General features: G+C 45.7%; 2 protein-coding genes across 2 annotated transcripts; both read right to left on the reverse strand.

The window, feature by feature from the left end:
* Nucleotides 1–7491: 7491 nt before the first annotated feature.
* Nucleotides 7492–9175, reverse strand: LOC123039698 (tyrosine decarboxylase-like). Its single transcript, XM_044462743.1, has one exon. It carries the CDS (start codon nucleotides 9173–9175, stop codon nucleotides 7607–7609), a length of 1569 nt encoding a protein of 522 aa, XP_044318678.1. The 3' UTR covers nucleotides 7492–7606.
* A 3672-nt stretch (nucleotides 9176–12847) lies between these two features.
* Nucleotides 12848–14312, reverse strand: LOC123042847 (tryptamine benzoyltransferase 1). The gene is made up of 2 exons (XM_044465220.1): nucleotides 13935–14312; nucleotides 12848–13840 (listed from the first exon to the last, which is right to left on the reverse strand). The coding sequence occupies exons 1-2, from the start codon at nucleotides 14310–14312 to the stop codon at nucleotides 12932–12934; spliced, it is 1287 nt and encodes a 428-aa protein (XP_044321155.1). The 3' UTR covers nucleotides 12848–12931.
* Nucleotides 14313–14588: the final 276 nt, after the last annotated feature.

A 14588-nucleotide genomic window follows, 5' to 3' on the forward strand; every position in this document is an offset into this window, starting at 1 on the left:
GACCTAACTATCTTTATTCTTTTATCATGCTGATTTTCAACTTCAGCTTTGAATATTTTAAATTTATCCAACGCTTCAGATCTTTAACAACGTTGGTCATAAAAATAACATCATCATATTCTTTCCGATAATTACTTTAACATGCTCTTAAAAACATAATTCTTTTAAAATTTTATTTTCTCTGTAAAAGAGCACTAATAATAATTTACGCAGTGGAAAAACGTGAATAAAAATTCACGAACTTTTTACTTTTGACAGAAACTTTTCTTTGATAAAAAAAATAAAATAAAAATTCATGAACTTTATTATTATCTCTGTAAAATTCATGAACATTTCTTTTTCTGAAAATTTTATTTTTTTCATTTTCAGAACTTTTTCTGTCACTTTTCTATTTTCTAAACAAAAAAATTTCGTTGGAAAAAAATTTTGCATAGAAAAACTGTATGAAATAAACTGTTTAACTTTTGCCTAAAAAAAATTGGGCAAATGAACAGGCAGCTGGTTCGGCTTGGGCCCAGCGCGCGTTGCTGCGGCCTCGCTCGAGCACGCCCGCGGCGGCTGGTGGTTGGCGGCCTCAGCCCAGCGCCTCCACTTTTGGCCCAAGTGGCCTGCAACGGGTTAGGGTTTCGATCTGAGCCGTCTCTGGAGATCCGACGGCCAGGCGCCCATTTCGCTCGAACAAAACAGCGAGTCAGACCCCAGTCCAACCCTAGCGCCCCCACTCTTTCTCGATCTCTCTCTCGACCGCTCGCGCCGCTCTCGGCCGCTCGCTCCTCTCTCGCCCGCCCGTCGGTCCCGGTGCGCGAGCCACCGCCGGCGCGGCGAGCCAGGGCGGAGCGGCGATCCAGGGCGGTGCCCTGACGAGACAGCACCTTCTCCCTTCCCTCCCCTCTCCGTTTTCTCTTTGACACAGAGAGAGAGGCGCCTGCAGCGCTGTCGGGACTCCGCCGGCCGCTGGCGACGGCGATAGGCCACCGCGCCGCGCGAGCCGCGCGCGAGCTTCTCCCTTTCCCCATTTTCCCCTTCCACCTCACGCCTTCTTCTCAGAGAGAGAGCCACGAGCAGAGTCAAACTCTGCTCCCCCTATGCGTTCGACGGTGGAACACCCGTTTCCGCGGCGGCCGTTGCCATCCCATTCGCCGGTGGCGCGTTCCCCTCGTGGTGAGCGCGCCGCCGTCGAGCGGTTTGGCGAGCGGCGCCCTTTGCCCCTCTCGGGGTGGTGTTCTTCTTCCGGCGCCTCGGCTTGCCGATGCGCGTCCGGATCGAGAGGAACATGTGCGGCCATGACGGCGGCACAACTTTTCTTTTAGGTTTCTTTGCCCTTCTAGGGTTCTTTGGGGGGAGGAATTTTCTTTCTGTTTCTTTGATGTATTCTTTTTACCGAAAATCTTCTAGCCCGATCTGGCTACCTGATACCATTGATGGACCCTTAGATCGGAGTGGGCTAGGAGATCCGGTGAACCTACCTTGTCCAGGTGCAGATGAGGAACTCCCGGTGCCGGCCATGGTGACGGTGGCCGGTGATGGCAGGGAGTGGATGGCGGCGGTGTGTGGGCAGTGGCGGCGGCGCAGCTTCCCGTCACTGTCGGCGCTAGACCTAGATCGGGTCGGGGTTTTCGGTGGGGAGCCTGGCAACGCGGTGAACCTCGTACTGTGTGCCGCCGGTCCCCACCTCTATGTAGCGCTGCGTGACAGGGGCCCGTCAACCATATTGTGGTTGGGCGCCCCCGATCAGGGCGCGGATCAGGGGTCCGTTGGGCCGTTGGGCCCACACGGGAGAGATCAACCTAACAGTAACGACGTGTTAAACAACACGTCAACTCACAAAGCTTGCTGGGACAATAATCTGTAGGTTTTCCCTTGTTGAAGCACTACGCATGCCTGTTGAAAGTAAGATAATTGGCATGCAGAACAATTAGAAAAAAAATGAAACAAAACATATTTAATTTGAGGCCATAGTTTGAGACTATAGTGGCTCACCGGAATTGTCGTTGATGGCAGAACACTGAGATCCTTTGCTTTCCTTTATTCTGAACTTTTGTATTGACCCTGTAGTCCATTGCGGCCTCAACTATCAAGTATTTTAGATATTTATATAGCGTAGTAGGAGCTTGTCCTGTTATTTCATCATAGAAAGGAAATCCATAATGTGTATTATATAGTTACTTGACCAATTTCCTTTCAAGCTTGCAGATATAAAGAAACCCGATGCTATATATTTCTCAAACTGGAAACACGTGCTATATTTAAAATCAAAGATGCAGTTGATGGGTGACAGCCATTTTTTCCTAATTCATTAGCTAATACAATAATAACAACACATGCTTATTAGTTTTACAAACTGAAGGGACAATAATGAATAGAATTGCACATGGGGATTTGACAAAATTAGGAAGGATGTGAAGATATTAATAAGATAATCTTAATTCAGAACTGGGGGAAATCTGACCTCACAACTGAGGGATATAGTCGGATGTGAATTCCGTATAAAAATAGGTTTATTCACTTTACAATAACTGACGGAAATCTGAACTCATAAGTTAATTATTAGTACATGTACATCTCAAAATATTATATATACTCCCTCCGTTCCTAAATATTTGTCTTTTTAGATATTTCAAATAGACTACCACATATGGATGCATATAGACATATTTAGAGTGTAGATTCACTCATTTTACTCCGTATGTTAGTCACTTTTTGAAATCTCTAGAAAGACAAATATTTGAAAACGGAGGGAGTAGACTATAAGATATTTTTTATGATCATTCTATCCTACAACTGTACATGGCGTAAAGAATAATGAAGCATCAATTGAATCGGTAATCTAAAAAATAAAAAAAACATGGAAGATGCAGATGTCTAAGCAACAATTACATGCAAATGTCGTACTTGATTTTTTGTCATGACTCATGAGTTGTCAATGATTAGATTTTTTTATGAAGAATCCCACATAACAGAGAGGAGGTCTGCAAAATGACAAAGCATCAATAATCCATCTGATAATATATTTCCTTTTATTCCTACGCACACCCTGTATAGCATTACATATCCTTTTTACCTTCAGATTCCACTTCCATTTGTGCATATGCTTGCAGTTTATAGAATGCAACCATTTGCAAAATGAACACGTATTAATTGAACTGATGTACGTCACAGATGCCATATGATGGGGTCAAACACTGTAACCTTCCTAGTTTTCCGACGGACCTTCAAGCAGTATAGGAACATGACTAGAGATAACAGGGAATGGGCTAGTACATACGAATCCAACATTGGGAAGAAACTTACATAATATCAGTTATCGCCTTATAGGTCAACGGCCTCGACTTAATGCTTGATGATGCTTTCGGTACCTTGCCACCCGTATGCTCTGGACATCTTCTCCTCGCTGGAATAATTAGAAGAACATTGTGCCTAGTCCACTTTATGTACAGCCACCCTCCCAATCTTCAGCTCCAACGCTCTACTTCTCTCTCTTCATTAACCGAACCGTTCCCCCACAACTACGCATGAATCAACTGTCAGATACAGAGATTGCTTCCCCCAATTTTACTCAAAAAAGTTGAGGATGCAACCGTGGTTCAGACATGCAGTACTCATGCCTCTGGCCGGGATGTACTGCTGCGAATAAAGAGTGCCTATTCATGGTGGTAGCAGGAGGATGTGCAATGGCCTTCTTTGGTGACGTGGGAGGCTGAAGGGATAGCTGTGAGGACCAGGAGTCGACCATAGTTTCTCAAGGACGAGAGTTGCCCTATCTGCATCAAAATGGGTATAGATAGATAGATAGATAGATATGGTACCGATTTCTTAACGCAAATTTCCTACAAATTTCGTAGTGCTTAGGAGAAGCCCTGCGAGGATCACTTCATCATCACCGTCATCACACCGTCGTGCTGACGAAACTCATCTACTACATTGACCTCTTGCTACATCAATAAGGCGAGGGACGTTACCGAGCTGAACGTGTGAAGAACGCGGAGGTGCTGTGCGTTCGGTACTTGATCGGTTGCGTTAAGAAACGTTTCTTAAGAAAAATAGATAGGTATAGATAGATAGATATGGTACTGATTTCTCTATGAAAAGGAAAGAAATATAATTCTACACTAATTAGTTTTAGGAAAACTCTCAAGAAAAATAGAAGTGTTGATAAGTGAAACATCTCGTACCATCTTGAGAGCTCTAAATTTTCAAAGCACCTTTTGGCAGTGGCGGTGCCAGGATTCAAACCTTGTGATGTCAAGCTTTACTTATAATTTTTTTACATACAATTTAAAATGAACCAGGAAGATCATACTTTATTACAAAAGTACAAAACATATTTATGGTAGCAGCTCTCCGCGATCATGCATACTTTGATATGTATGCATAATAGCATCAGTACTAATAGAGTGAAATACATCATTTTCAACATAAGTAATGAGACAATGATACAAGAAATCATCACCTATTCTATTACGCAAATCAGACTTGATATATTTCATTGCAGAAAATGCTCTCTCAACTGTCGCCGTTGCAACTGGCAAAATCAATGCTAGCTTCACCAAAAGAAACACTAGAGGAAAACTAGTATACTTCTTTGTTTCAACTAGTTTTCTGCAAAGATCACTAACCCCTTTTAAATTGGAGAGTCTTGTATCATCACGAACATTTTCGAGGAAGTTGTCAAGTTGGACGCTAAGATCTTCAATCTTGCTTTCACTTTCAAAATCATCAAGATACAGACGAGCCATTGCTAATACTTTATCCTTATCAAAGTTAGAGAACGAATCAGAAGGATCCAAACAAGCCATGCCAAGAAGCAATGTCGTGTTGCTCTCACTAAAGCGGTCATCAAGCTCTACACATAATAGATCGATAACAGCATACGTCACACTTTGGTAGTAATCCTTATTCGTTATGCCATCAATCTGAGCTTTACACTTTGATTTTGATCCTCGAGGAATATGCATATCATTCATATCTAGAAGTTGAATATCATGTTTGAGGCAAAAATGAGTAACCTTTGTAAACATACCTTCCCAACCTTGGTTTCTCATTTCTTGTAGCCTTCTTTTTGTTGTACAAAGATATGACACAACATTCACAATATCTTGATCCTTCCTTTGCAAAGCCAGATTCAAATCATTAGTAATCCCAAGTATAACCTTCATCAAGTGCATCATGAAAACAAAGTCAAATGTATGAATAGCATCAAGAACTCCTTTTGCTTTAAGCCTATCTAGAGCTACATCTGATTCAGTGGTTGCCGTGAAGAATTTGCTACATCTGATTCAGACCGCCACTTTTTTACGAATTTATCCATTTACTGACATGACGACCTGACAAAAAAATGATAGTGCTATGAAAAATGAGATCCAATTATTTCTTTTTTCTGGAAGTTTTCTTTTCATTTGTTTTGGATTTAACAAGATCCATTTTTCTTAATGAAGATTGAAGAGCAATCTATAAATCTATAATATCATAGTTCCTACTTCCTATACAGCTCGTAAAAGATAATAATTAGAAGAGAAAAAAACTTACAAACGGGAGGGGTTCTCGTTCTGGTGTTGGATGCGATGCCAATCACTATCAATACAGGTATAGTGTACAGCAATACCGGATGCTGACGGACGCCGCCGGCGTCGACGGGAACGGTGTGTCACTCGCTCCTCATGGCTAAGATCGCTGACGCCTGACGGAGAACATGACGATTGGCGAAGCTGCGGCGGCCGGCGGCTGTGCACGGACAATGGTCATGGAGGCTGTGGAGGACCGAAGGAGTAGATGGAAGCAAAGTCAAACCGTCAAAGAGGAGATCACGGGAGCCCAGGCTTACACGTTGGCAAACCACACATGCTCTAATGCACCAGCTCCCATTGAATTTTTTTAGCCCAGCCAAATGTCACACAAAGCTAATACGGCTGGCCGACTGGGCCTTTACGTAGTCATACATTACCTGGGGTAGTTAACTTACTGTGTAGTCGCTTGACTACATGGCCACAACGTGGCTTCGCCTCTGCCTTTTGGGTTACACGTGCAGCTGTTTTTGAGAGCTCTCCCAATTAGAGAAGAGCATAGGCTGGGCTGCACGTGCAGCTGTTTTTGGGATTTTTCTTGGGACTGCATCTTAGGTTGCTCCTGTCCATCACTAATGTGCACAACGCAGAACCAAAAAAATGTTGGGAATCGTTGGATGAAAAATAAAAAAAATTCTACGCACACGCAATGATCTATCTATGGAGATTCATAGCAATGAAGGGGAGAGTGTGTCTACGTACTCTCATAGACTGTAAGCAGAAACGTTTCTTAACGCAACCGATCAAGTATCGAACGCATAGCACCTCCGTGTTCTTCACACGTTCAGCTCGGTAACGTCTCTCGCCTTATTGATCTAGCAAGAGGTCAATGTAGTAGATGAGTTTCGTCAGCACGACGGTGTGATGACGGTGATCATGAAGTGATGTCGCAGGGCTTCTCCTAAGCACTACAAAAATATGACCGGGGGTGTAAACGGCGGAGGGGGGGCACCGCACACACGGCTAAACAATTGTCTGGTGTGTGCTAGGTGATGAAGTCATGTACCTGGGGTAGGGTCATAGACCTGTCCAAGGTACCCTCCCCGAGGACATCTTTAATTAGAAGAATCCGTCTTCCAGTCGACCAAGAGGGACTCCACTCGACGGACGAGAAGACACTCGACAAACCTGAAGACACTCGATCATGAAGACTCACTCGACCACTAGGAGTTCAAGATCTACTCTGTATCGAAACGGTCTGTAATTAAGTAGTCTTTATGATCATGATGACACTTTATGTAGGGCGTTACCAATAACGTCCGACCTTAATGTACTTTAAACCCTCCGCTACGTGGGCTGGCTGGGGTCTTGGCATCCACTATATAAGCCACCCCCTTCCACTGGCAGAAGGGTTGGCACCCCTGTAACTCTCACACATATAATCCAGTCGACCGCCTCCAGGCTCCGAGACGTAGGGCTGTTACTTCCACAGAGAAGGGCCTGAACTCGTAAAAACACTCGTGTGTACAACTACTCCATAGCTAGGATCTTGCCTCTCCTTAGTACCCCCTACATTACTGTTAGACTTAGAACCACGACACTAGGCGCCCCAGGTAGGCGGAGGGGAGAGGCCAGGAGGCACCCCAAGTAGGACCGAATCCTACTTGGGCTCCTCCCTAGTCCCCCCCCCCCCCATCCGAGGGTAATAACAATGCCACTAAGACAATGTTTCATAGAAAACTTCACTATTTTTATTTTTTTAGTTCTTATATTATTTTCTTTTTTAAGGGTAATACAAACACTATTCATTCATTCATTAGAAAATTTCTTGTTTTGTGGAAATTTCCATTTTCCTTCTTAAAAGCTTATTTTTATTTCAGTCTTGCTAAGTCTCAGTCGACTGAGATTTAGTTAAGTCTCAGTCGATGCTATATCTGTGAGATCTTATATTAAGATCTGTGCAATTTCTTTTTTCAGTTTTTCCTTTTCTCTTTAGCATGTTATTTCACTTGACCGAGACTTGGTTAAATCTTAGTCGACTGACATCTAGTCACACCCTATTTCCATTTAAATAAGGGTCGGTCGACTTAGACTTAAACATACCCTTACACTTTTACAATTTGCATTTTACCGCGGAGCGATGTGGCCTGCTCCTGGACGACCTTCCAGGCTTCACGGACATGGCGGTCCTCGGTGAGGGTGCTCCCGACGGCGCACCGGAGCATGTATATGCCACCTGCATTGGCGGCGCTCATGTAGGGGCCCAAGGTGGCAGTGTTCACCTCCTCGAGGAGCCTGCGGTTGAGCTCGTTGGCCTTTTTCTCGCCGCCTAGCCGCTCCGTAGGGAGAAGACGGAAGCACACGAGCGCGAAGTGCCTGTCGGTTACCACCTCGAACCTGGCGTCGCCTCTTACGAGTTCCTCGAACGCGGCTGCCATGCGGATGTGAGACCGGATGTGGTCGCGGAGGCCGTCGACGCCATAGCAGCGGAACACGAGCCACATCTTGAGCGCGCGGAAGCGGCGGGTGAGCGTCATCGTCCAGTCCTTGTAGTCCACCACGTCGTGCCCCTCCGCAGCGGCGTCCTTGAGGATGTACTCCTGCTCCGTGCCTAGGGCCGCCACGAGCGCCGCCGGCTTCTTCACCCACAATGCACAACAGTCGTTGTTGGCCAGCAGCCACTTGTGTGCGTTCATGCTGAAGGAGTCTACTGCCTCAACTCCGTCGACCACGTGGCAGAATTCCGGGCAGACCAGCGCCGAGCCTGCGTAGGCCGCGTCGACGTGGACCCAGAGGCCATGCGTTGCCGCGACGGCGCAGAGCCCACGGATGGGGTCGACGGCGGTGGTCTGGGTGGTGCCGACCGTTGCGCAGAGGAAGAGTGGCACCAGCCCTGCGTCCACGTCTGCCTGCATGGCGGCCTTCAGTGCCGCTGGCGAAAGAGCGAACATGTCGTCAAGTGATGTAGGGATCTCGCGGCAGTAGCCGCGCTGGATTCCAGCGATACGCGCCGCTTTGCGGAACGAGAAGTGCGTCTGGTCTGAGCAGTACACGACGAGGTCGCCGATCCTCCCCCAGCCAACCTCCGCGAGCTTCCGGTCCCTAGCGGCGACAAGGGCGCAGAGTATGGCCTCGCAGGACGTACCCAGCAGCGTGCCTCCGCCGCCTCCGGCGAACAGAAGGCTTGCTGGCAGGTGGAGCGCCTTGCCGAGCCAGTCCACAACGACCATCTCGAGCTCCGCGGCGGCAGGCGAGGCGGCCCATGTGAACGGCACGACGTTGATGCCGGCGATCAGCGCCTCGCCTAGGGCACCGGCGGTGCTGCTCGACGCTGGGAAATGAGCGAAATGGCGAGGGCTCTGCCAGTGCGTCATTCCCGGCAGGATGAGGTCGCGGATGTCCTGCAGCGCGGAGGCCCAGGCGTCGGGCTCCGGCATGGGCGGCGCGTCGGTGGGGAGCTGGTCGCGCAGGAAACCAGGGGTGACATTCGGGCGGACTGGGTGGTCTCCCATGCCGGACCAGTAGTCGGCGATGAAGTTGATCACCTGTTGACCCTGACGCCGGAACTCATCGGCGTCCAGCAGGTTCACGCACCGAGGTGGCGACTCGGCAGAAGGATTCTGCTTGAGCGTGCCAGCAGTCATGGTTTTGCATATCGGGGATGCAGGCGCCATACTCTCTATAGTTGCTAGGTAGTATGGTAGATCTCGAAAACATGAACTAGCTATTAATACAAGGAGGCTGATCACATGCCGGAGACCAGTTCAAAACAGAAGTAGACATAGTGTAGGAACATATCATAGAATATTACAATAACAAAAATTTGGTGAAAAGGATATCGGATTTTCTAGTGTTCTAGATCTTGAAAAAGATTTTCATTTTTCTAGTTTTCTTTTCTTTATTTTGTGAAGCGAGAGCAAATAATTTGGAGAAAAAGATTTCGAATTTTCTAGTTTTCTAGCTACTTTTGCACTAAAAGAAGATCATATCTAGTAATTTAAATTTGGTCGACAAGTGTACTCTAGTTTGCTCCTAAATATTTCCAAAAATGTTATTAAGGTAGCCAAGTAGGGTTTTATGGAATAGACATTGAGGATATGAAAGAATCATGTTCTATGAATATATCTGCCGGTGCTTTTTACCTTATTTTGAAAAAAAAAACAAATAAAATGAAGAAAATATTAAAAAAACACAAACCTTTGTCATGGAATCCTTTTATGTCTAGTGCTTGCTCGGAAAAATGATAAACTTGAATTTTACAAATTAAAAAAACACCCTAAAAATGCCCTATCGTGAATGAACATCAATGTCTTAATTTGAAGCCAAATAATCAATCTGATGATTATATCAATGGAATAGATCATGATAATGTGCCCTTTTTGGCACAATGGTGCATATCGGCAGGCCAAACAATATGTCCAAAAGCAGTTTCTAAATTTATACTTAAATAGATTTTTTTTTCATTTGGAAATGCCAAAGTGGAGATTTTTGTGAAGCAAGTACAAATAATACATGTTGAAAATGGCACTTCTCGAATTTTTACAGAAAGTGGACCATAGTAGAAGGAACAATGCCCAGAGATTTTTAATTCTCTATTTTGTATCTACTTTTTTCAATTCTAAGTGAATTTTAACAGATTTCCTAAAATTAATTCAAATTTGAAATACAAGTGTGCTATAGTTTAGTCCTAGAAATTGAAAAAAATCATGTTAAGGTACCCAAATGGTATTATATGTGTGGAATTATTGAATAGATTTGCCTGTGATTGTAGCCCCATTTTGGAAAATCAAAGAAAAATAAAGAAAATGATATCCTTTCGCATTGGGTCCATTTATGTATACTAGTTGCCATGAAAAGTGATACACTTCGATTTCGACAACTTCTCGAATACGCTTGTCCTTTTAAATTGATCAATTTTGTAGAAAAATATATCAAAATCCATAATATTAAATTGGTGTGATGTGATTCATCATGAAATAAATTTCCATAATATTTTGTTCAATATTGAGATGTCGATATTTTTTGCTTTGAACTTTGGTCAAAGTTAAAAAAATCGACTTTCCAAAAAAAATGATACCCCTTATATTTTAGAACTAATGGAATATTTAGTTTGGAGCATGGGGGAGATGATGGAGTTTTTTTTATTTTCAGTTATAATGTGATGATTTGATGGGCCTTTTGTGGTGTGGTTCTGTGTTATCCACTAACTAATGTATATTTATGTGGGGAAATTTGTGCATCGGTGACTGCATGTACTATACTTTTGTTAGAAAAATATGTACTATATTTTTGCTACAGTATCACATGGTGACGCTTCTTTTCTCTAGGTGGAGGGAAGGAGCGTGGGATTGATGTATTTTTATAGGCCGGTTGTTGCTGATTAATTTCAAAAATCATTGGCCTGGTCAAAATCATAAACCAAATCCAAATTTGAATATCTCAATTGGATGAAAGATCTTTGAAATGGGAACACGGGGAATTAAAAGAATTGAATGAGAGGGCCCTTGAGAATTGTTGACCCTGTCAAAATCGGGCTGAACCAATTCTAAATTGAAGATCTGAATTAATTGTGAGGTCTTAAAAATTAGGAAGCATAGTGTATAGCATAAATGAATTCAATGAGATAGCTTTGAGAAATTGTTGACTCGGTCAAAATTTGGTCACCCAATCTCAATTGGAGACCTTAATTGAATGTAGGCTCTTTAAAATTAGGGAGCATAGTGTTATAGAGGATCCCTATCGTGGTAGGTAAGACTTGTCTTCGAGCTACAACATTGACCCTGACTTTTCATACATATATGCCAATGGAACTTCTAAAATTTGCATTTTGAAGATGTCTTACCACGTGGTAATCTAATATGGCAGCGTTATGAAAGATCAAGATATGTTTGTTGACTGTTGAACTATATCACGTTGTCCTTACTTTACGATATGTCATGGAAAACTCACTGAAGAAATAGATTATTACGTACACTACTGGAATTCGACACTTTGCCTACTGTATGGTCCTTTATCGAATTCGTTTTACCAGAAACTCAAACTGAGCTGTTTTTCAAGTCCTAGTTAGCTACACTCGGTGAAGAAAAGAAAATCACTCGCCAAAATATGGGAAAAAAAGCAATGGACAAAGAAAAACACTCGGCAAAGAACAACACTCGGAAAAGGTGGTGGTCCAGTGTCCCAGCTCAATGTGGATTACAGAAAGCAGACCCGCAGCCTATTTGCCGAGTGTCCCTTGGCACACACTCAACAAAGGTTGTCTTTTTTCCACCGGCTCATTTTGCATAACTTAGTTCATGATAAACAGTCCATATTTGTCACACAGTTGCATCTTACCAAGACAAATAATATCACCAAAATGAGTTTCTAACTTTTTGTTACAAAATAATCTTATTTTTCTTTTCATTTTCTAAGTGTCAAAGTTGGTTTTCTGAAGCAACTGCAAATATACAGTGGAAAGAGGCACTTCTCCAATTTTCATACCAGGTATACCATAATCGATGGAAAATTGCGGAACAGTTTGAATTTTCTAACTTTCTACCTACTTTCACGTATTTTAATGAATTTTGACTGATTTTCTAAAAATAATTCAAATTTGAAATACAATTGTGTTATAGTTTGCTCCAAAAAATTCCCCAAACCCATTTTAAGGTACCAAAATAGGTTTTATGCAATTGACAGAGGGTGTTGAACGATTCAAGCCACTATTCTAGAAAGATGTGCCGGCCATATTGGCCCGGTTTTGCAAAAATGTCAAAGAAAATCGCTGCAAGGGAATCCCCCCATGGATGTGACCAACAGTTCTTGACGTGTCTAAAATCCCTGCAAGGGAATCCGCCAAGAAGGTCTAGCCCTTTCTAACTTGCAGTTTATTTCGAAAGAAAGGTCTAGCCCCCTCGTTAATGGGCATCGCTATCTGGCCCTCGTAAACCAGTTGCGTAAGTATATATGAATAAAAATATAAAATCAGACTAGCAGCTCTTTTTTATAAGCACCTCCCGCAAGAAGGCCCGGCTATAAGTGGTCATACGCTATAAGTTCATGACAACCGCCACCAGAGTTTTTCTTTTCAATTCATGAATGATCTCATGTAACCCAAGTTCTCCATCATGGATCAATCTACCTTTAATGAAAGCCGTCCATCATGTAAATGCGGTTAGCAAACGCTTTTGAAATAAGTTTAAAAATTACATTGATACGCCCGCGATCGGGCAGAACTGCTTGATCGAACCTTGCGTACGAGTGATAGAATGGCGAAGTTTGCATTGCATTGCATCTGAGTCAATCCGTACGACTTGGACTGAAACTGAGCGTTCCGACTTTATTTCTTCAGGTAACAGGACATTTTATATTTCATGAGAACAGACGACACAATAAAGGACAAATATTTGGTCGGTGCATGTGTCCCTGAACATGAGTCCTGGCTTTAATCAATCCAAGGAGTGACAGGTCAACTGGAATGCCGCGACGTGATCATGCGCAATGGTCATGTAGACGTCGACGCCGCCCTTGGCCACGCACGAGGGCACGAAGACCATCAGCCCCTCGACCGGCAAATCGGGCGGCTGGAACGCGGCCGGTGGCCCGCCGCCGAAGTCAACTTGGTGGAAGCTGAACCCCAGCCAGCTGTCCACCTCCATGTTCGGGCAGGACATCATGCCGGCTGTGCCCGTGAGCTCCTCCCCGTGCGCGTCAGCTACGGCCCCGAAGTCCACGAACGACCGGATGTACTCGCCGTTGATGCGTGCCACGGCGTCGCGAATGGCGCCGACCACGCCGCCGTAGCTCCAGCCCAGGACGTCCCGGACCTGGAGCCTCGGGAACGCCCAGAGCACCATGTTGCCGAAGAAGTCCATGGGCACGGGAGGGTCGGCCCTGCCCCTGCAGTTCACGGCCACCCTCACCTGCGTGAACTCCTCGGGCGCGAGGCCGCGTGCCGCCGTGGTCCTCTTCCACAGGTGAGCGAGCAGGCACTGGAACGTGCTGCAGCGGGCGCCTACCCGGGCCTTGAGCTCGGCGATGAACTCGGCGGTGAAGCGCACCGTGATATTCTTGAACTTGAACAGGGGGACGGCGGGATCTTCTCCCTTGAACTCGGTGGACCGGTGGTCGAACACCGGCACGGGCACGCTCCGTGGCACGGCGGTGATCGCCCGCTCGAGGAAAGCGGACGGCGCGGTGAATTCCCAGCCCTGGCGAACCGCGCTCGCCCAGGTGGTGAGGAAGGTGCTCATGGAGTGGCCGTCGGCGGTGTGGTGGTGGCAGGAAAGGCCGATCGCTAGGCCGCCGCACTTGTACCGGTTTAGCTTGATCTGCAGCAGCGCCACGTCGAAGTGCTCCTATAAATAGCGCATGCATAATTGCAGATAGATCAAGCTAACTGCATCCGGTAGCACGTGCAAACAAACCGATGGTAGCCGTAATTAGTATTACCTCCGGTAGCGGCCGCGGAGGGTACAGACCCTCGGAGTTGGCGACGACGCTGCCGTTGGCCAAAACGCTCGACAGATCGACGGGGACGGCGGCCTCTACGACAAGTACGCCCTCGTCGTTGATGCGGAGGCAACGCCTGCCCCGGTGGTCGACGGCCAGGCGTCCTGCCAGGTGAGGGTACAGCGCGACGGCCCGGCGCAGGCCCTCCTTGAGCGCCTCGTTGGACGGAGCTGGCGCGGGGTACGCGAGGATGATGGGAATGAAGATGTCGAAGGTGGCGCGGTCGAAGAGCGTCAGTGGGACCATCTCGCCGGCGAGAGGGTGCGGCGTGGGGTAGAACGGCTTCAGCATCGTGCTGCTCCGGCTTGTCATCTCCATTTCGAATTGCCCGTAGGTAGTGAACGCATGCATGTACATACATATAGAGCAGCAGCGACGAAAAAAAAACCCCCCGATATTCTGCAGGCGAAGATCCCCTTCCACAACAAACAAAATAAATTAGTTCAAATTAGTAAGGGCATCTCCAACGGCAACCCGTAAATTTCCTCCCGCATCCATCTGCGGACAAGGGGATAAGTCCGCGAACACGGATGCGGGAGGATGTCATCCAGCCCTAGCCGCATACATTCGGCCAACCAGTGGTTGAGCTTGTGT

The sequence above is a fragment of the Triticum aestivum genome, chromosome 2B (assembly GCF_018294505.1).
Source record: "Triticum aestivum cultivar Chinese Spring chromosome 2B, IWGSC CS RefSeq v2.1, whole genome shotgun sequence".
Lineage (NCBI taxonomy): Eukaryota > Viridiplantae > Streptophyta > Magnoliopsida > Poales > Poaceae > Triticum > Triticum aestivum.

What these genes read in the sequence shown, in the direction of transcription:
- LOC123039698 (XM_044462743.1), bottom strand. Translation starts at nt 9,175, where the DNA reads ATGGCGCCTGCATCCCCGATATGCAAAACCATGACTGCTGGCACGCTC.
- LOC123042847 (XM_044465220.1), bottom strand. Translation starts at nt 14,312, where the DNA reads ATGGAGATGACAAGCCGGAGCAGCACGATGCTGAAGCCGTTCTACCCC. An exon ending in CTCCGCGGCCGCTACCGGAG is followed by an intron (nt 13,841 to 13,934) that starts GTAATACTAATT and finishes CGCTATTTATAG; the next exon opens with GAGCACTTCGACGTGGCGCT.